The sequence below is a fragment of the Pistacia vera genome, unplaced genomic scaffold (genome assembly GCF_008641045.1).
Source record: "Pistacia vera cultivar Batoury unplaced genomic scaffold, PisVer_v2 Contig250, whole genome shotgun sequence".
Taxonomy (NCBI): domain Eukaryota; kingdom Viridiplantae; phylum Streptophyta; class Magnoliopsida; order Sapindales; family Anacardiaceae; genus Pistacia; species Pistacia vera.
In genome coordinates, this window is record NW_022196058.1 from 37138 (window position 1) to 58309 (window position 21172).

The 21172-nt window shown below is 36.3% G+C and overlaps 4 protein-coding genes across 5 annotated transcripts; 3 read left to right on the forward strand and 1 right to left on the reverse strand.

Moving 5' to 3' along the window:
• Window positions 1-437: 437 nt before the first annotated feature.
• Window positions 438-1236, reverse strand: LOC116132324 (ethylene-responsive transcription factor SHINE 2-like). The gene is made up of 2 exons (XM_031417975.1): window positions 1047-1236; window positions 438-969 (listed from the first exon to the last, which is right to left on the reverse strand). The coding sequence occupies exons 1-2, from the start codon at window positions 1124-1126 to the stop codon at window positions 438-440; spliced, it is 612 nt and encodes a 203-aa protein (XP_031273835.1). The 5' UTR covers window positions 1127-1236.
• A 1061-nt stretch (window positions 1237-2297) lies between these two features.
• Window positions 2298-6842, forward strand: LOC116132360 (phospholipase D alpha 1-like). The gene is made up of 5 exons (XM_031418002.1): window positions 2298-2334; window positions 2424-2541; window positions 4259-4309; window positions 4387-6247; window positions 6341-6842. Exons 2-5 carry the CDS (start codon window positions 2446-2448, stop codon window positions 6772-6774), a joined length of 2442 nt encoding a protein of 813 aa, XP_031273862.1. The 5' UTR covers window positions 2298-2334; window positions 2424-2445; the 3' UTR covers window positions 6775-6842.
• Window positions 6843-11281: 4439 nt separating this feature from the next.
• Window positions 11282-15041, forward strand: LOC116132362. 2 transcript variants are annotated; one of them, XM_031418005.1, is made up of 6 exons: window positions 11282-11419; window positions 11501-11623; window positions 13342-13597; window positions 14273-14360; window positions 14721-14787; window positions 14884-15041. In XM_031418005.1, the coding sequence occupies exons 2-6, from the start codon at window positions 11615-11617 to the stop codon at window positions 14935-14937; spliced, it is 474 nt and encodes a 157-aa protein (XP_031273865.1). In that variant the 5' UTR covers window positions 11282-11419; window positions 11501-11614; the 3' UTR covers window positions 14938-15041. The 2 variants fall into 2 exon arrangements, with proteins under 2 accessions (XP_031273865.1, XP_031273864.1); XM_031418004.1 differs by having other exon boundaries at window positions 13347-13597.
• Window positions 15042-17127: 2086 nt separating this feature from the next.
• On the forward strand, window positions 17128-20644 carry LOC116132308 (EIN3-binding F-box protein 1-like). The gene is made up of 2 exons (XM_031417964.1): window positions 17128-17383; window positions 17956-20644. The coding sequence occupies exons 1-2, from the start codon at window positions 17359-17361 to the stop codon at window positions 19881-19883; spliced, it is 1953 nt and encodes a 650-aa protein (XP_031273824.1). The 5' UTR covers window positions 17128-17358; the 3' UTR covers window positions 19884-20644.
• Window positions 20645-21172: the final 528 nt, after the last annotated feature.

Sequence of the window (21172 nt, forward strand, 5' to 3'; positions counted from 1 at the left end):
TCATCAACATAATTAAATTGCAGATAAGGGAAGGGAACGACTTTAATTTAATTTATACACTTCTTTTCCTTGATAAGATTTTGCCCAAGCAGCAAGCATTATTTTCAGAAAGTAACAACCCCACTTTCGGAGACCTTCGTCAACTCTAGTAGCAGTAGGTAACAGACATAAATCTCATTCTAAATTATTTATTAATTAATTGATTGGAAAATATAGTAATTTCAGAGTTGTCAGTTATGTAACTTGTGATATTAATTAAAATCATACATCAATCATCTTTCTGCGTGGTAAACTGGTGAGTTTAATTTTGAGGTGGAAATTTATGTTTGGCTGGCGACTATGGATATAGTAATTATTTGCATATGCAGAGATGTACATATATTGTGATGATCAAGGACAAGGACAAGGACAAGGACAGAGATAATTTAAGGATCTTCCTAAATAAACAAACTAGAAGGACAGTTCCAATTTAGTAGTTCTTCGATCATTTGCATTGCAACTCTATCTTCATCATGATCCGTTCCAATTCCATTTGTGGCTTCAACTTGAACAGTAGTTGGTGATGCCATTGATGTTGTACCTTCCAAAACCTGATGTGTCTTCTTCTTCTGTAGGCCGACCTCAACCCTCATCACCCAACTAGAGCTTGAATGTGATCCAGCACGCTTTTGCCACACCCCAATATGAGAATTGTCATTGTCAAGCCTGAGGCAGGTGAGTGAAGGTGACAAGTCTTTGCAACACTTTTTAAGTTTTGTGTTGAGAAGTTCTGAAAGATCCTTGGAAGGAAATGGAGAGTAGTTATGATGATCAGAATTACAGTCTTTGCCTTGTTGAGTAGTAGTAGTAGTCTTGGGTACAGGAAAATTGGTCTTGGCATTTTGACCATTCATGAGAATGGCAGCTTGATCATATGCTCTTGCTGCAGCCTCAGCAGTCTCAAATGTGCCTAGCCATACCCTTCTCTTCCTGTAAAAGTAAATGTGCTATATAGAGAGAATCAAAATAAATTTGTTACGAGTAATAATGTTAGTGGGTGTACTTACAGTAAAGGATGGCGAATTTCAGAAACCCAAGAGCCCCACTGGCGTTGCCTGACGCCTCTGAACTTCTTTGATTGTACCATGTTTTTATTTGAATCTTGGGGGAAGGGAGATCATAAATAAGAGAGATCTGCAGAAATCGAGTTGAGAAGAGAGTACAATTATAAGATGATGAATTGTCGGTGAAACGCCTTAAAAGTCTAAGTAACTAGGACTTGCTGCAATAAAGATTTCACCTACGCAACCATTGATAAAACCTTACTCATAACCACAAAAATAAATGCATAACGTGCTGCGCATCTTCCTCCATAAATTTATCATTTAAGTAATTTTTATATAAATATTATAACTTCAGCTGCCCAAAACAATAAACAATAAAGACTTTGTCACCACTTCTTAATCACTTTAGTTGGAGGTTGAATATATACAGTATATGACTTACAGTTCATGACATATCAATTATGGAGTCGAAGATAGTCAGTCTCTTTAATTAGGGGATGAAATGTCAGCTTTTTGGTTTGGTTCTTCATCGGACCGACCTTGTGTTTTATAACACTAGTTGTTATGGTCTTTCTATTTCCTGAATAATATTTCCATTTGATTTGTGGTGTTGGTGTATGCCACAAAAGCACAAGAATAATACTACAAATATATCATTCCCATACAACATTTCTCATACAACATTATGTGACAAGATTTGATTGGGTGAAAGTTTAATTTTAACTTTAAATTAGCCAATCATATCTTGCCACATAATGTTGTATGGAAAATGTTATATGAAAATGATGTATGTGTAGTATTACTCAAAGCACAACTGTTATCGAACGTAAACAATACATTTTTAGTATTGGATTAAATCTGGACCTAGCCCATTGGGATTTCAATGGACCAAAGTTGGGCCATATATATCAGATGTGCTTTGGCTTAATGGGGTGCTTGGAAGCAAAGGCGGGAACATATAAATATATTTTTAACAACAAAGAAACATGATCTCTTTCTTGATACTGTATCTCAAGAAACATTGGGCCATATATATCAGATATGCTTTGGCGTAATGGGGAGCGTGGAAGCGAAGGCGGGAACATATAAAAATTATTTTAATTGGATTTTATACAACAAAGAAAGAAGATCTCTTTCTTGATACTTGATCTCAAGAAACAAAGAGAGCAAGATCTCTCTTTCTTGATACTTGATCTCAAAAAACAATGAAAGCAAGATGCTCTTTCTCACTCTATATATACATATATCAATCATGCATTTCATTTTCATCTACTGCTTCATAATCCTCAAGGTGAAGCTACCCTCTTTATTTAATTTCTGTTTGATTGCCTATTTTTATGTTGTTTAATTTGTAGTTAATTGATTTTCTTTGATTTGTAGATCATTACAAGACAGGACAAAAATGGTTTCACCAACTTTGCTTCATGGGACCATATTTGTGACAATTTACGGGATTGATAAGTTACACACTGGATGTGGATTTCCTTTAGCTCAAAAGGTACATACGTTTCTTCCTTGTATATAATATTTCAGGATTCAATTTATTCCTAATTTCTAATTATATTAATCAGTTAATGTAGATAGAATTTAGAATAGTTAGTTCATACATATACATATACATAATTATATTTGCATTAATCAATGCTACATAAAATGATGAAATATAATCTTCAGAAGATATTACTATAATGTATTAATATTTTTCAGTAATGATTTAGTTTGGTCTAAAGAAATGTCCATGTTATACTTGAGTGCAATGTTTTAATAACCGATCTGGTCAAGTGATCGGGTCTCGGGTTGATTGGTTTAACTAGTTTGATCGGCAAGTCAAACAGTTGATGTCAGTATAAAAAATATTCCATGATTACTGTTGCAGGCGCACGTTAGCACACGTCGCCATCGATCTTTTTCTCCTTTTTTCGGCTGTTTTCTCACTCAAAGTCACCCTGTCACCACCACTGGAACTCTCACTCTCTCCTATTCAAAACCATATCATTTATCCCCTCTCATCACTCGCTGATCGCCGGCCACGGCAGCTGCGTCGAGCGATGACAACCCCAACCACCATAACCCTTAGACTCACCAGCTACTCCCCTACAAAACCCCCCAAAGTTCCCAAGCCATTCCATCCACCAATCGTCGGCAATCACAAGCTAGGGTTTCACCGTTTCTTGGCCAAATTCCAATGATTCCAATGACTAAAACTCAATTCGACACCACCTTCCGACTCACTGTGGTCCACCCTTCCAAACTCTATTAACCTTGATTCCTGTTTTCCCATCGAATGCTAGCCGAGAGCCACCTCCAGCCGCTGCGATTTGAATTGTTTTGGTGTGGGATTGATCGAATTTTCAACTAACTTTTTTAATTAGTTTTGGCTTCCTGGTTGTTTGTGCTTGTTTTGGTTGTGTGTTGTTGTGTTTTCTTGGTAGACGACATCTCCCCACTGACTGAAAGTCTGACCTTAGAATTTGGGAATTTGAGTTAATCCGGTTTTGATAAAAAATTGGTTGGATCGGTGGTTTGCTACAGTAACATTGGTCCAACCGCGGGTCAAAACGAGTTAATTACAATTCCAAATTTCAACCCTAGCTAGCCTGGCTTGCCATCGGTTCACGATTTGACTGGTTAAACTGGCTAGGTTTTAAAACACTGCTTAAGAGGTCGGTATAGAGCTTAATATTTAGAAAATTTACTCAATAATCTCTTTTTGAAGAAGTGAATTTAATATATCATTTATTCAATTAATTATAATTGGTGGAGAAAACATATTATCTTTGTTTTGCTAATATACTATAATTTAATTATTTGTTTTGCTAAAGAAATATAATGATTTATTTCAATAAATATAACTTACTTTAATAAAGTGTATTACATCCACTGTTAAATTTCTTTCTTCACAATATTCCTTCAATATTATAAATAGTATTGCAAAAAAAAAAAAAAAAAAAAAAAAGAAGTTAGTTTGTGAGTGTAAAAATATAATATTTACACTTAATTTTTATTTATATTGTTATCTTAATGACCCAAACCCAATTCAGGTTTCTTATTCAAGTTAAGCTTAGGTCATTATTTGATGTTATTTAATCACCTGGATAGTGAATATATTCATTAACAAATTACTTTGAGATTTAATTATTCTTATGAACTGTGATTATTGTCTAGAACCTCGACGCTTTTTACCATTGTGCTTTTGTTTTCTTTGAACATAAAAGTGCGGGAGAAAGGTTATATATCAAGTCAAGAAAATAGTGTGCGGGCCTGAGGTATATTTTAATTCTTCTCTTGCAGGTCAATTAAATTTTTTATAATCTTTTTATGACTTTGTCAAATGTTTCTGTAGGTTGTTGGTTCTCAAACGTATGCAACCGTTGATTTAGACAAGGCAAGGGTGGGGAGGACGAGAATGCTTAAAACTCATTCCTCAAAACCCCAATGGAATGAGTCATTTCGCATATACTGTGCCCATTTGACGTCAAATGTTGTATTTACAATCAAATATGACAATCCTGTTGGAGCAACACTAATTGGAAGAGCTCATTTACCAGCTCAGGATCTTGTAAGAGGGGATCTAGTGGACAGATGGGTTCCTATTGTAGATGAAGATTTTAATCCTATAGTAGGAGGTTCCAAAATTCATGTTACATTGGAATATGTCAATGTTGTTAAGCAGAATTCCTGGTCTCGAGGAATCGCAAGTCCTCAGTATGGGGGAGTTCCTTCAACTTTCTTTCATCAACGACAGGGTTGCATGGTTACTTTGTATCAAGATGCTCATGTGCAAGAAGAATTTAGGCCTCCAATCTTTCTATCTGGAGGAATTCAATATGAATTTCACAGATGTTGGGAGGACATTTTCTATGCAATTAATAACGCCAAACACTTGATTTATATAACTGGGTGGTCTGTGTATGTTGAAATCACTCTGATAAGGGACGGACAGGACAGACATAAAGCCAAGCTCGGGGATTTGCTGAAGAAAAAAGCCAATGAAGGTGTGGCAGTTTTGATGCTTGTGTGGGATGACAGGTCTTCAGTTGGGGATTTGAAGAAGGATGGTTTGATGGCAACTCATGACCAAGAAACAGTAGATTTTTTTCGCAACACAAATGTAAAATGTGTTTTGTGCCCTCGTGATGCTGGTGGTAAAAGAAAGAAAATTCAAGGGTATGAAATATCTACCCTGTTTACTCACCATCAAAAAACTTTAGTGGTCGACAGTGAAATTCCTGGTGGACAATCACAAAAGCGGAGGATTGTGAGTTTTGTTGGCGGCATCGATCTTTGTGAAGGAAGGTTTGATATACAGAAACATCCTCTTTTCATGACTTTGGGAACTAATTCATTGCATCATGAGGATTTCCACCAACCCAACTTTCCAGGTTCTTCTATAAAGAAAGGCGGTCCAAGAGAGCCATGGCATGACATTCATTGCAAACTAGAAGGTCCTGTTGCATGGGATGTGTTGTTCAATTTTGAGCAAAGGTGGAAAAAGCAAGCTGGCGGAAAGTTTATAATTCCTACGGAGAAGTTAGAAGAATTCATAATCCATCCAACTTCAATCAATCTGTCATCAGATCCCGAATCATGGAATGTTCAATTATTTCGATCTATTGATGGAGGTGCTGCTTATGGTTTACCCAATGATGTTCAAGAAGCATACAGAATTGGTCTTGTTACGGGAAAAGATCGCGTGATTGATAGAAGCATTCAAGATGCTTATATCAATGCTATCCGTCGAGCAAAGAACTTTATATACATTGAAAATCAATATTTCCTGGGAAGCTCTTACGGTTGGCTATCAAAAGATATAAAAGTGGAGGATATTGCTGCTTTGCATCTTATACCGAAGGAGCTCTCATTGAAGATTGTTAGCAAGATTGAAGCAGGGGAGAGATTTGCTGTGTACATTGTGATTCCAATGTGGCCAGAAGGAATTCCTGAGAGTGGTTCTGTGCAAGCAATATTAGATTGGCAAAGAAGGACAATTGAAATGATGTATTTTGATATTGCTGAAGCCCTTAAAAAGAAGGGACTTAATACACATCCCAGAGAGTATTTATCATTCTTTTGCCTTGGAAATCGTGAGAAAACAATGTCGGGAGAATATTTACCCCCAGAGACACCAGAGCCAGGTAGTGATTATCATAGAGCTCAACAGGCTAGGCGTTTCATGATCTATGTTCATGCAAAAATGATGATAGGTAAGTAATAACTATGTTATAGCTGCATTTAGTTAAAGTATCTATTGAATTGACAAAATACCTAAAAGGTCATTAATTTGTTACTCTTTTCAGTTGATGATGAATACATAATCATTGGATCTGCCAACATCAATCAGAGGTCAATGGACGGTGGAAGGGACACAGAGATTGCAATGGGAGCCTTTCAGCCTCTTCATTTAACAACTTCTATTGAACCAGCCAGGGGTCAAATATATGGATTCAGAATGGCATTATGGTCCGAGCACACAGGATATCTGCCTATGTCATTCAACCAACCAGAAAGTTTGGGATGTATCCAAATAGTGAACCAGACTGCCGACGAGCATTGGAAAATGTACACCAGCGATACTGTTACTGATCTTCCAGGTCATCTACTCCCCTACCCCATTGAAGTTACCAACGATGGAGTTGTTAAAACTATTCCAGGATTTGAAGTGTTTCCTGACACCAAGGCTCATGTGCTTGGCAACAAATCAGAATACCTTCCACCTATCCTTACCACCTAGACCTGTAGATATGTTTATCTTTATTATGCTAAATAATCTCACAATATGTATTTGATTTGTATATATAAATAATAAAAGTATTTAATTTGTATAAATTAAAAATGTAATTCTAATAGTATCTGTTACGTAGTGTAAGATATGGTTGCCGAAAATGGGATACTTTAAGCAAAGGCGGGAATAGATTCAAACTAAATTTTGGAGTAAAAGAATTACTTCATCTCAAGAATCTTTAATTTTTCATCATAAATCTACAAATTTTCAAGGTTTCTTCCTATTCTTAAGGTAGGCGCGGTTAGTTTATGACAAAAAATTATGTTAAATATATATCTATGATAAATAAGCGAGTGCGTTTGTTTTACTTTTTTCTACTCTATTTCCTATCCTATTTTTAAAGTAAGTATTTGTTTTATTATTCACAAAACACAATCTTCAAAATTTGTTTCTTGACAATTGTGACCGTTGTCTGTCTTTAATATGCTGACATTTTGCAGTGCTTTCTTCTTCTTCTTTCTTCACTTTTTTTGTCTTTCTTCTTCACTCCTTCTTGTTCCGTCTTCACTCCTTCGCCACGGTCACAAACGATCTTCTTCTAAATTCCCAAATTTATCTCCAAACGATCTTCCACCTGAATCAAAAAACAAACCCAAGATCTTGCAGCTCTCCTTCCCCAAGATCTCTGTCCCAAAAGCAGTCATATAAATTAAATCGATTCCACCCATTGCACATTGTTTGTCTTCCGCCACCACTCATCACCGGGAATCTCTCTTCCTCCTCCATGACCGTTGAACCTCTTGTAACGCCCACATGCTTTGGCCCTGGACCACCATTGTTGCACGATCTTCAAGATCCACCACCATCGTCAGCCATCCTCCTCCAACGTTGTCTCCATAGGCGAGTTTCTTTGCTGGATCTAACATAACTTTTGGCATGTTCCAGTTGAGGTCCAGTCGCAATTTCTGTATTGACATAATTTTATTGTGCATACTTTTGGGAATTGTGGGTTATTTATACAAGTAATAAAAATTAATTTAACAAAAAGCAATAAAGAATTCTATCAATAAATCCTTTATAAAAAAGTAAACCAAATAATTTTTCTACAATTTATTCAACTCTATATACTATCCTAAATACTTTACAAAATATCAAATCATATTCTCGTAATAATAATCCAACTAAATACTCGACCAAACATATTTTTTTTTCAGATCGTATTCTCAAAATAATAACCCAACTTAACTTTACAATAATATTTCAAAAATATTACTCAAAATAACTAAATACTTTACCAAACATCAAATTATATTCTAATGATTTCCCCGCATATGACATAATCCTAAACTCCTTATTTCATCTAACATTTTGTCTTCCCTTCATAACGGGAGAAACCAGAAATTTAGTCATTGTTGAGTGGGCATATTGTGATTGTTTGGGATGAAGTTGAGGGAATAAATTTGTGATGAAGTTGAGTGAATAAATCGTTGATTCATATGAAAGCATATGATATAATCTTCTCCAATTCTTGAAAACAATTAAAATCACCATTCTACCCATATTGCCCAATACTTTCTCCTTAGGACCAATAATAACCCATTTTTGGTAATTATTTGATATCAAAGGATGTCAAAAGTAGGGTGAGAGTTATTTTGTAAAACACTTTTCAATTGAGGACCCAAAATTGGATTATTTAATATAATTTCTCTTGATTTAATTAAATTTTTTTACAACTGCTCTTCAATACTCCAGCAAAAACTGAATTTCATTGTTCATATTAATAGCTTTTTCAAAATTGCAAATAAATTTTAAAAAAATAAAACTTGGCCAAGGGATGTCGTATCTTTGTAATAGATAGTGTCATGTCCCCGATGGTATTATGGTCATACGAGGTCGTGACCACAAAGAGACATCGCTATCAAAAACATGACGACAATGTCTCACCTTCGGCCTCGTGACCAGCAATGTGTCCACACAAGGTTGTGTCGTTGCAACCAAGCATTAGGGGTGAAGCAGCGTACAACCGATAACAAGTGCCACGCCACCGTGTCCTCTGCAACCTAATCCAATTTTTTTTTTTTTTTTTTTTTTTATTGTAGTTTTACTAGTAGATGTGTTATACGTGAACTAATCAATGTAGAATCTTATTCAAGTGAAAAAATATCCATCTAAAACTTTACTTTCGAAGATATTTATATATTTTGAAGAACCTTAAAAGAGCGGGAGAAATATCTCAAGTCAAGAAAATAGTATGCAGCCTTGAGGTATTTTATTCTTCTTCTGCTACATTACAATGTCAATCAAAATTTTCATATTTCAACATTTAATGAACTTCTTATAACTTTCTTGGAGGTTTTTGGTTTCCAACCTTATGCAACCATTGATTTAGTAAGGCGAGGGTGGGGAGAACTAGAATGCTTAAAAATCTTTCCTCCAAACCCTAGTGGAACGACTTCTTTCACATATATCAAATGTTGTATTAACAATCAAATATGACAATCTTATTGGGGCAACACTAATTGGAAGAGCTCATTTAATAGCTCAAGATATTGTAACAGGGAATCCAGTGGACAGATGGGTTCCCATTGTAAATGAAGATTTTAATCCTATATTGGGAGGCTCCAAAATTCGTGTTAGGTTGGAGTATGTCAATGTTGCTGGGAGAATTTTTTGTCTCGAGTAATAAGACGTCCTCAATATGGTGGAGTTCCCTCAACATGCTTTAACTAGAGACATGGTTGCATGGTTACTTTATATCAGGATGCTCATGTGCAAGAAAGATTTAGGCCTCCAATCTTTCTATCTGGAGGAATTCAATATGAATGTCACATAGGTTGGGAGGACAATTTTAATGCAATCAATAACGCCAAACACTTAATATATATAACTGGGTGGTCTGTGTATGTTGAAATAAACTCTAACAAGGGACGGACAGGAAAGACATATGATCAAGCTCGGGGATTTGCTGAAGAAGAAAGCCAATGAAGGTGTGGGAACTGGGAAGACAGAAGTTTAGTTAGAGATTTAACAAATTGAATTCATTGCTCAGAAAACAATTGAATGGTTGAAATGAAGTGGTAAAAGTATATGTGGTTTCAAATTGGATGATATCTTAATCAAGACTTTGTTATCATTGGTTTAATTATAAGCAACAACTTATGATGTGGTGTATGGTTTTGACAACAACACGACTCACCACAAATATAACAATTGGTCCTGCTCAATAATTGAGCAAATCAAGCCTGCTTAATCAACCCATAGATTCAATTGACATGTTCCACTCACCAACAGACCCACTGGCCTAATTCAAACATGTCTCAGAAAAATGATCCATCTAATCGACTCAATCTCATTTATTGGTGAATCCTAATCACCATCCAACGCCGGTCCCCACACTAATCTTGAAGCCAAGTACAAACAACAACAGATGTACCTTACTTTCAAGTGTGTTATTTTTTTTGAGTTAACGACATGTTACCACCCAAAAAATGGCCTACTCACATTTTCCCACCTCAAACTTTTAAAACACCCATTTACTACCCAAATATTAGGTTATCCTTTGATTTGGGTGGGAAACAAAGTGATTTACTCTCTTCTTTCTTCTCTTCTCAAACTTTTCCATTGCCAACAATTGATGCTAGTGTTGGGGAGTGTCAGCAACCAAAAAATCAACAAACAAACATTCCTTAATTGTATTTCAACTCAACAAACACAAAAATGGTACGAATCAAACCCAATTAATTCAATTAAAACTAAGGTGGGGAGCTTCAATCGTCGACGATTGGTGAGCAAACGGGATCGAGAATGTTAGGCCTTTTGGAGAGGAAGATTCAGGGATCGATTGGTGGTGGTAAGGACGATTTTCAACGTCAGAAACGACCAGAAATTGGCTTGGAAGTTGACAGGTCATGCAGTTCACGGCCGGCGATTGGCAGGCAAGGAACAGTGATGGAGGTAAGAGTTTTGTAGAATGGGTTGTGGAGAGTGTGATGGTGGTGTCTGGAGAATTTCTGACAAATAAATCGATCGGAAATCCGACTTGAAGAGTCGACCGTGCGAATGAAGGTGGTGGTGGGAAATGGTGAGTGATGACGACAAATGGAGGCTTGGGCTTTGTGGAGGAGGTGATGGGGATTTTTAGGTGGTGTCGGAAGTGATTTTGAACGTCGAGATCTGCCGAAAAAATGGCAAAACCTTGTCGGATTTGACGTTGCTAACATGCACCATCTTCTACTAACGTGCACCGTTCTTCTTCTCTGGCAACCACTGTTTGGTGACCAGTATGCGTTCATTAATTATGGGATTTTGACCATTTTACCCTTCTTGACAACAAAAATTACTAATAAAATTATATTTTGGGTACTGAAATGGTATTTAAAATGTGGGTGGGTATGAATTGTTCATGGGCTATTTTTTGGGTGGGAACAGCCGTTACTCTATTTTTTTTATTTCCAAAAATAACAGTTACCTCCTCAACCAGATACACAAATAAATAAATTCCAAAATAATAATATAATAATAATAAACCGAGAACAGAGAGAAAGTGAGGGAGCCCTTTGGTTGAACCAGAGGGCCAAAGCAACAAACTTTTTGCAGGCAGGAGAGACGAGACTATCCCAAAAAGGAATCCCATTTCAATCATGCCATTTTTGAGGTTTGTTATCTTCTTTTTTTATTTTTCGCTACGTGGATTTTATCTCCTTTTTTTAAATGGGTTTTGGTTAAATTTTTGCAGGATTGTGATGAGCGTCCTTTCTGCATATAAAGCTTCGCTTCAAAGATCTGTGGTTTGGTGCTTTTAAATGCAATTCAGTAGATACGTCCCGCCTTGGATCTGTCATCTTTTTGCATGCATGGGGTCAGTCATTTCGTTTCCATTCATGTAGAATACAAATGTATACATATATTATGTTTTTCCTTTCTGTGTTGTTGCTTGTGTTTTGTTTCTGAGAAATTTTGGGGATAAAAAGGGAATTGAATTTTTAAGTTTTAGATTCTATCTTTGAATGCAGAGGCGATGTAGGAAATTGAACGGAAAGGTAAAGTTTGAAATAGTTGGTTCTTATTCAACTTTCAACTGTTTTTGGTGGGAAAAGGTAGCCAGAAAGTGTAAAGAGATTGAAAACTGAATCATAAATTTTCAATTTTGGACCCAACAATAACAAATCATGAGGATTTTGCAAATTTTTCGTGGATTAAAGAATAACAGAAGCTTAGGAGTTAAAGTTTTCAATCTGTCTAGCTTTTTTAGCTTTCTGAGTCACTAAACTTACGGTTATATAAGGTTTATTTGTTTTGTTTAAGTTTGTTTTTAGTTAGTGTGGAATCATGTGTGTTTGTGCTTGCTTATTCTGTAAGGGACCCGTGTTGGCACTTTTTTAAATTTTCCATTCTTTTCTTCAAGTTTTGGGCACTTGGTTATACTATACAATATAATACACATAGGGTTATGCTTTTGCTTTGGCATTTATAAGGAGATATGTATTCTAGATATTGTTTCCCGGTTCAAATGGAGAGATGTTTTGTGAAGAAACCATGTTGTTCATTTGTTCTGTTTTCTGGAGCTTATATCCGCACACTTACACATTGGTTGTTAAAATCATTTAGGAACAAATTCAAGGCTCATTTCAGTGTGAGAAATTTTTTCTTTTGGCTTTCTTTTTTCTTTTCTAATTTAGTCTTTTTATATTTGATTGAAAATGGACTGCTTTATTTTTTAATGATGTGCTTAGTTATATTTACATAAGAGTTCAGTTTTGATGACATGCGTAGCTATGTGTTCAGCCTTCTAACCTGAATTGAAATCTAGATCAGATGGTGTGAGTCTGGATGCTTTTATTTTTTTATATGGTTAATATGATCTAGGCTTCATTTATTCCAATTGAAACAAGTACACGAGGAAAGATTTTATGAATTTTTTTTGTTTGGCCCATTTTTATGTCCTGTTTAACTAGAATTATCTCTTCTCTATGGAATTAGCCTACATTTTTTTAATTTCTCTTTCCTTCCCTTTCTTTTTATTGAATGAGATAGTCAGAAATTATTTCAATCATGAAAATTTTATTAAATTGAACTTTTGATTTTACTGAAGGCAGAGTGATGTTGATTGGCTTTCAAGTAAACCTTTTAGTTTTGTCATTCTGAGTGAGCATAAGATATACTGGGGAAAGGTAATTTGAATGTGTAAACTAAAAGACTAGGATGAATGAAAGCTAAAGAATATGATGAATTATATCCTGAAAACAGATACAATCTTTTAAGTGGTAGGAATGAGAGCTGTACTGTCAAGCATCATCGGAATATTTCTGGGATTTAATGCTTCTCTGTTTACAGTATTTCCCAATGTGATTAATTTCCTTTCCTTTCATCTACTGTTATTTCTTATCATGAAAAATAATATCTTTTGAGTGCACATAAATGAATGAGGCTTCTATGGCAGAATGACAAATTTTTTAGCTGTTGGTCACATCATTTCATATCTTACTTAACCATTTTCCTGTCTGGATGCTGGATTGAGGATTGACTTGTTGATTTCTGGTACTAATCATGTCTGTGGTTAAACCTGATTTGTAACAGAGCAGAGGCTGTTTTGGATGCTTTACTAAACGCACACTGATTACTGCTGTGGATGAGCCATCAAAGGGATTGAGAATTCAAGGCCGAACAGTGAGGAAACCGAGCATAGACGATTTCTGGAGCTCAAGCACTGGTGAGATGGACAACAATGCAGTTCAGTCCAGTACCATGTCATCAATTAGTGCATCAAACCAATCCCTTGATCCCGTCAATGGTGCTGGTAGCACAAGCAATCCTTCTGAATTTGTAAATCATGGCAAGTTCTACTGCTTTGAGTTTACCTGTCTATATTACTAAGGCTGACTATTGGATTCCTCATACGAATGTGCGTTTGCATGTGCATGTTACTCTGAACTTCTCTACTTGACTAGATATTGCTTAATTTCCATAGCTGGAGGGGTTTGATCGAGCACTTGGGGGCTGCTGTTTGGTTGTATAATTGTATCTGTTGTAATGATTGAACTAATCAATTTGAATTTGATAATGCTTAGAGATACAACCATAATGATCTTATTGTGGGGTTTTCAATAAAAATAAAAAAAAAATAAAAAAATAAAAAAACTTCTAGATGTTTATTCTAGTGAGCAGAAGGAAAAGAAAAGCCCAAATAACTTGATAGATTTTCTTGGAAACATGGTTGGATTTTTTCTTTCTCTTCAGTTTTCTCTCTTGTGTTTCTGCATTCATTCAGAAATCTATAGCTGCCTTGTTTTGATTCCATCAATTTGATTTTTACTTCTCTGCTTCTATACCTTGGGTGCAATCTATAGCTGCGGATCCTCTTTTATGTGCTACTGCCCAATGTTTATACAGTGTTATTGCTGCTTTTATGGGCGCCTCTTTCTCTTCTTACATTCTTCTGTTCTTTTTTTCATTTATATTTCATTTTGTCAAATGAAGTTCCTTAACTGTGGAACTTCACTGGGTGCAGGTCTTCTTCTCTGGAACCAGACACGGCAACAATGGCTTGCAAATAAAAGTTCTCAAAATCGAAAGCAAGTTCTAGAACCTACAATAAGGTGCATAAATTTCATTATTACCAACACTGAATATCAAGCGTTTACTCTTCACAAGACTTAACAATGCAGAGATTTTTTCTCTGCATTACGTATTTATTATGCATATCTTATAATTTGCTGAGATTTTAGTTCTAATCATGGATAAATGTTTCTCAGGGTAGATTATCCACTGTCATTTGACCAAGATTTTGTTATATCATATGAACCTTAATTAAATAACTCAAAATTTTCATGTCACATTCCGATGCAACGTCTAATATGCAATTCAAAGCAAGCCTTATAATCGTTTGATTTTTTTTTTCTAGGCTATAAAATTTTGTGACAAATTTCCACATATGATTCAACTACTGTGTTTCGCAGTTGGAATGCTTCTTACGAGAGTTTACTTGGAACTAGCAAGCCCTTTCCCCAGCCAGTCCCTCTCCCGGTAAGTACACTTCACTTTCTGCAGTTGTTATCGATTGTTAATGCTAGCAAAACTGTTCGAGTGTTGATGACTGCTCATTGCATATTATATTGACAGGAAATGGTGGATTTTCTTGTTGATGTTTGGGAGCAGGAGGGTTTGTATGACTGAGGAAACATAACTTTTATCTCTTTGATCTTTGTATTCTCTCACTTTTTTCTTGTAAGGCTTTGGTACCTAATGAGGCTTGATTTGTTTCATTGGTCATTGTATCATCTGTTTTTTTTTTTTTTTCACTGTTCATCAACCTTTTCCGCATTTCACTTGCTGGGGTTGGCCTCAGGAGATGTAGTTTGCCCACAAAGTCGGGCCAGAATCCATAAACTTACCTTCATTTCTACAGGCCATTATGAAAAAAGAAAAGAAAACATAATCCTCAAAATTGTGTGTACACAAAGGCATCTCTGCTCATTATTAAACTTATCAGGAACTGAATGATTGTCCTGGATGAAGCCAGGTGGAAGTTTCTTAATGAGAGAATATAATTAAAAACATTAGCCTCCAAAATGGACCTAGATTCAACAACTCCATACGACTATATGAAGCAATGTGTTTTGTATTTGTTTTATGGATCATGTTAAAGAATAGATTAGACATGATTGATGTGTTGTGTTATTAATAATACAGTAATTAAAGATAAAATTATAATTGAGTTAGTGTGAAAAAGCTTGCTTCTTTTGGTATTTAGTCCAATTCCAAATGAAATTATCTCATCTCTTTGCCTTTCCTTCTCCAACATTGAAAGTGGGTGTGGGTCAGACCTGTTTAAAGTTTAAACTAATCCGATTGTTTTGACAAATAGTATTTAAGAAGATTGTTAACCTGTTTTTCTGGATAGAAATTTCCGTGCAATTTCTCAAGTCAAGTCCAAGGTGGAGTCAATTATCAAATGGTAATGAAGAAGAAATTCCCATAAGGCTGAGCACATGTAGGAAAAAAACAAAAGAATCCTGTAACAATCTACTAGTTGTGGTACCAACCACAATTTGGGACCATGAAATCTTTCTATATCAAATTAAACTATTTGATTAATGTGAGATTTTGTTAGTAATTAAGAGAAAAAATATACAATACATTGCATTTGCATAGAATAGGAATAGTTGGTAGAATTAAGGAAAGAAATAGAATAGTTAATAATACAAGTGCATACCTTAAATCCAGTGAACCTGGGAACATCTTGACTGCAACTTGCTCATTTCATTTTCTTCTTTTAATTTTATATCAAATGGAAATGGTGGGGACCTCATCATGCATCAGTAATGCTATATTTAGGCCAATTAAATAACAAAACTAGTTGCTTAATTTAAAATCTAAGTATTAGCGTACGTAATTTAAATCTCCAAGTTGTTGAAACGGATGGATTACACGTGCATTACTTGGAATTATTTGACTAATACCAAAACAAGGACATGATATTTAGTGTGTAACACATTCTTAATTTTACCCTTCCCTCACCACCACCATTTTTCAATGCCAATGTACCAAATGTTGGTAACACTCACAACATTTTTTTTGTTATATTCAATCAAATTACGTGTTATATTTTGGCATGTTTGGTAGAAAAATAAACCTAAATACTTACCTTTTAATTTTAATCATATATATAATAATAATAAAATTACTTCATATATATATATATATATATATATATAATGATTGGAGATTTCTGGGTCATCTTATGTGTACTTTAATTAATCCTCTAGATTCTGAAACTTCGGTTGAATAAGACCTTCAGTGACCACCCTTATTAGAGACTGTGGGGACTCAAATTCATAAAATCGTCTTGATCCTTCTCTTATTCTTTTACCATCAAACTTAAGAGACCTTGCTCCACCTAGTAGTAGTTAAATAACTTGGTATCATTTATAATCGATCTAGAATGTTTAACAATTGTGTCATAATAAATATATAGAAAGTAATATAAATTGATAATTTTGAATTTCAGTTTTAAGCATTGTTATTAGTTATTACTTAACAAAATAAAAATAAATACTTAAAATAGAAATAATTCTTAAGAAAGGAAATAATTGTGGCGGGTCATTCTAAAATGTAGAGGAGCAGAGGGATGGTAATTACCCTATACTAACCCTGTATCCAAACTAACCAAGTTCACAAAAAAGGAAACAGCAAAACAAAACCACTACCTGGTTTCTGGTATTCATAGGGTGGGGGAATATAACAAGGAAACCCCACTTATGCGAACAAATACATTGCATGTGAGTTTTTCTTGCGTGTATTGTCACGTACCGAAACCACACTCCACTCATATTAAAAAACCACTCTTTACAACAAATGTCTATCATTCAATCATTTCTCTTCTCTGATTTCCCCTTTTTTTTTTTTTTGCCCTATCTCATAGGGTTTCCATCTCCTTCAAGCTCTAATCTTTCTCATGCATTCGTGTCTTCAACAACTATACGGTGTTGTAGCGGTTTCCATCCTCGTCGGGTCTCTCTTTTTTGCTCTCTTTGGAGGGTTTTTGGGCCAGGATCAGTTCAGATTTTACCTCCCGGGGTTTTTTGAGCTGTACCCATGTCTAAGCTCTTTGCTTTCTCTGGTAAGTTTTAATATTTCCTTTTTTTTTTTTTTAAAAATTTTATTGTTGAATTTGTACATGGGTATGTTAGTTTTTGTTATTTTTAGGTTGTTGTTTAATTGGTTTCGTTGTGGATCAGATCTATGAACCTTGATTTGTTGAAAGTTCTTTTGTTGTTGAGTTGATATGTAAACGTAGATCGTATAGGTTATTTGTGATCACCTAAGTTATGGTAGTGTTTTGTTATAAACTGGTGGATTTGTTGGAGCATATCAGATTAAATTAGATTTCATAAAATTTTATGGATGTGATTAACCATGTGATTAACCCTGTTTTTTGTGGATCTCGTAGAGGAGGTTTCTAGATTTCCTATGATCGGAAGCCTTAGATAACTGGTCATAATCTTGAGCAAATACGAATAATATGGTTGATAACTGGAAACTAATATAAAATCGTTGATGGTTCTGAAAGATGGTAGTATGGTGTTGAAACCTTGTGTCATGGATAGTGACTTTTCGGTGTATTTATCAATATTCTGGAAATTTTTTTGCCTGTATTATTGCGCTTATCTGAGATTTTGATTTTTAATTCAGGTAATGATGATTTTTGCCCTGGGGGGTCAATATACCCAAACCCCAAGGAGTCGAGCCTCTTTTTGTCCCTTGGTTCTCATGTGGATGTGTATTTTCCTCCTCGCAAGAGGTCACGCATTAGTGCTCCATTTGTTTTCAGCGAAGAGAGATCTGAGAAGAAGAAGGTCTCTATTGAAGTCCTGCCTGATGAATGTCTCTTTGAGATCTTCAGACGGTTGCCTGGAGGCCAGGAGAAGAGTGCCTGTGCTTGTGTTTCCAAGCGCTGGCTTACTCTTCTAAGCAATATCCGCAGAGATGAGTTTAGCAACAGATCTTCAAAGCCTGAAGCTGAGATTCTTGAAAAGAAAGCTGAAGTAGCATCTGAGGCTGAAGATCTGGATGTTGAGGATGATGGATACCTCTCCAGGAGCCTGGAAGGAAAGAAGGCTACAGATATAAGACTTGCTGCTATGGCTGTTGGAACTGCTAATCGTGGAGGATTGGGAAAACTTTTTATCCGTGGAAGCAAATCTAGTCGTGGTGTGACGAGCGTTGGCCTTGGGGCCATTGCCCGTGGCTGCCCATCTCTAAAGGTTCTCTCCCTCTGGAACCTATCTTCTGTAGGGGATGATGGTCTTTCTGAGATTGCTAGTGGATGTCACCAGCTAGAGAAGCTTGACCTTTGTCAGTGTCCTGCTATTACTGACAAGGCTTTGATTGCAGTTGCAAAGAACTGCCCGAGTTTGACTGATCTGACCATAGAGTCTTGTTCCAGCATTGGGAATGAAGGTCTGCAAGCTATTGGGCAATGCTGCCCCAATCTAAAGTCCATTTCAATCAAAGACTGCCCTCTTGTTGGGGATCAAGGAATCGCTAGCTTGTTGTCTTCAGCCAGTTATTCCCTGGTGAAAGTGAAGCTTCAAAGAGTGAACATCACTGATGTTTCACTTGCTGTTCTTGGACACTATGGCAAGGCAGTAACTGATCTTACCCTCACTGCCCTTTCAAATGTGGGTGAGAGAGGCTTCTGGGTCATGGGTGGTGGTCATGGGTTGCAGAAGTTAAAGTCTTTGACAATTACATCCTGTGGAGGAGTAACAGATCTGGGCCTTGAAGCTGTGGGAAAGGGTTGCCCAAACTTAAAACAGTTCTGCCTCCGAAAATGTTCATTCTTGTCTGACAATGGGCTGATCTCTTTTGCCAAAGCTGCAGTATCACTTGAAAGTCTTCAATTGGAGGAATGCCACAGGATCACCCAATTTGGGTTTTTTGGTTCTCTTTTGAACTGTGGTGCAAAACTGAAGGCCGTTTCACTAGTGAGCTGCTTGGGGATGAAGGACCTAAATCTGGCAGTACCTTTGTTGGCTCCTTGCAAATCCTTGATATCGTTGTCCATCCGTAACTGCCCTGGATTTGGTGATGCAAGCCTGGCTGTGTTGGGGAAGTTGTGCCCTCAGTTGCAGCATGTGGATTTGAGTGGGCTTCAGGGAATAACAGATGCTGGAGTTTTACCTCTAGTTGAAAGCTCTGAAACTGGTCTGGCGAAGGTTAATCTTAGTGGTTGTGTGAATGTGACAGACAAAGTTGTTTCAACCATGACTGATCTGCATGGTTGGACTCTTGAAATGCTCAACCTTGATGGTTGCAGACAGATCAGTGATGCAAGCTTGGTGGCAATTGCAAATAACTGCCTGCTTCTCAGTGATCTTGATGTCTCAAAGTGTGCAGTCACTGATTTTGGAATTTCATCCCTAGCTCAAGCAAGCCATCTCAACCTGCAGATCCTTTCGGTGTCAGGATGCCCCTTGATTTCAGACAAGAGCTTGAATGCTTTGAGGAAGATGGGTCAAACCCTTTTGGGATTGAACCTCCAGAACTGCAATGCAATCAGCAGCTGCACAATTGACATTCTTGTGGAGCAGTTGTGGAGGTGCGATATCCTTTCGTAAACAAGGGAAGGATTTGATGAAACCCCATCGATGAATTAATTTGGCAGATGCCAAGGGTCGGGTTGCAGTAAATCAGGAAGCTTCAGAATTCTAGTCAGCTTTTGTGAGTAGCAGCAGTTAATGTAGTTTTTGGGTCCATCAGCTATGGGTCTTTGATCTTCCAGTACTCAGGTTTCTTTTTCCAGGAAGCATATTGGCCATATTTATTCTTCTTTTTGCAGGTTTCCGCTGAGTGGAAATCTGTTGCAAGTTTTTTGACCCCGATAGTGGGTGTCACTTTATTCATGGCCGTATTTCCTGAGAATACAGTTACCGAGTTCTGTTTCTGGGTTACTTTCTCCAATCGCGTGTTTTAGCTTGGTCCTGTTTCTTATATATGCTTGGGCTAAGCTTTCATTTAAAGTCATTTTACCGAGTCTGATCATGTTTTCGATATCATATCTGAACGTGATGGTTGGTTGGTCTTTTGTTTTCCTCAAGGGGCGGATTAAAAGTTTTAGAGTCGTTGTTCCGTTGGTTTTAAAAGTTGGAATATTGGTGCCTTGTGGTCGTGGGGCTTGGCCGTGGCAGCGAGTTATATGGTCTGCCATGACAACCTGTCGGTTGTTTTTTTTTAACCAGTTCCATCGTTTTACAGGCTCCATTTGTTTATCAACTGTAGACTATGCAACGGCTTCGTCATGTAATGAAATCAATAATCGCCCTTTGTGATGTAAACTTGTATGCCTTTTCATAATATAAATAAAGGCTATTTATGTAGATGTCTTTTGTGAATGGCTCAGTTAAAACCCAGATCTCAAGAGAAGACTCGAGCGTATGAAAAACTCAAGTCTCACTCTAATTAAATTGATTTTTAAGCAAAAAACTCTGGAATCAAACTCATTTAACCAAATATACTGATGTAAATTTCATTGAACTTCTGTCAGAAAGAGTTATTTGTGCAAAATCCCAATATAAAAATGGTCATATTTGTAGGTAAAGCAACTAGTGTTATATGTGGCAATTAAACAATGGATGGTTGAAAAGCAGAGTTTATTTATGAATGATAAACTTGTGGAGGTAATCGTAATGGAAAATCTTTGGCGGTTGGAAGGAGCATCCGTTGAAACCTATTTTTTGACTTTGTCAACCTACTGCTTTCTCCACTTTTGACTTGGCTCAAATCTCTAATGCAGAGAGTCCATTTTCAACAATTATAATAATATATGCATTATCTCGGAGGCCAATGCTATCCTCTAGAATCTCTCTCTCTCTCTCTCTCTCTCTCTCTCTCTCTCCAATGCATATCC

Coding starts and splice junctions, on each gene's coding strand:
- LOC116132324 (XM_031417975.1), bottom strand. CDS start 1,126: ATGGTACAATCAAAGAAGTTCAGAGGCGTCAGGCAACGCCAGTGGGGC. Junction 970..1,046: donor GAAATTCGCCATCCTTTACT/GTAAGTACACCC, acceptor TTACTTTTACAG/GAAGAGAAGGGTATGGCTAG.
- LOC116132360 (XM_031418002.1), top strand. CDS start 2,446: ATGGTTTCACCAACTTTGCTTCATGGGACCATATTTGTGACAATTTAC. Junction 2,542..4,258: donor GATTTCCTTTAGCTCAAAAG/GTACATACGTTT, acceptor TGAACATAAAAG/TGCGGGAGAAAGGTTATATA. Junction 4,310..4,386: donor AAATAGTGTGCGGGCCTGAG/GTATATTTTAAT, acceptor ATGTTTCTGTAG/GTTGTTGGTTCTCAAACGTA.
- LOC116132362 (XM_031418004.1), top strand. CDS start 11,568: ATGCAATTCAGTAGATACGTCCCGCCTTGGATCTGTCATCTTTTTGCA. Junction 13,598..14,272: donor TTCTGAATTTGTAAATCATG/GCAAGTTCTACT, acceptor CACTGGGTGCAG/GTCTTCTTCTCTGGAACCAG. Junction 14,788..14,883: donor CCCAGCCAGTCCCTCTCCCG/GTAAGTACACTT, acceptor TTATATTGACAG/GAAATGGTGGATTTTCTTGT.
- LOC116132308 (XM_031417964.1), top strand. CDS start 17,359: ATGTCTAAGCTCTTTGCTTTCTCTG. Junction 17,384..17,955: donor TAAGCTCTTTGCTTTCTCTG/GTAAGTTTTAAT, acceptor TTTTTAATTCAG/GTAATGATGATTTTTGCCCT.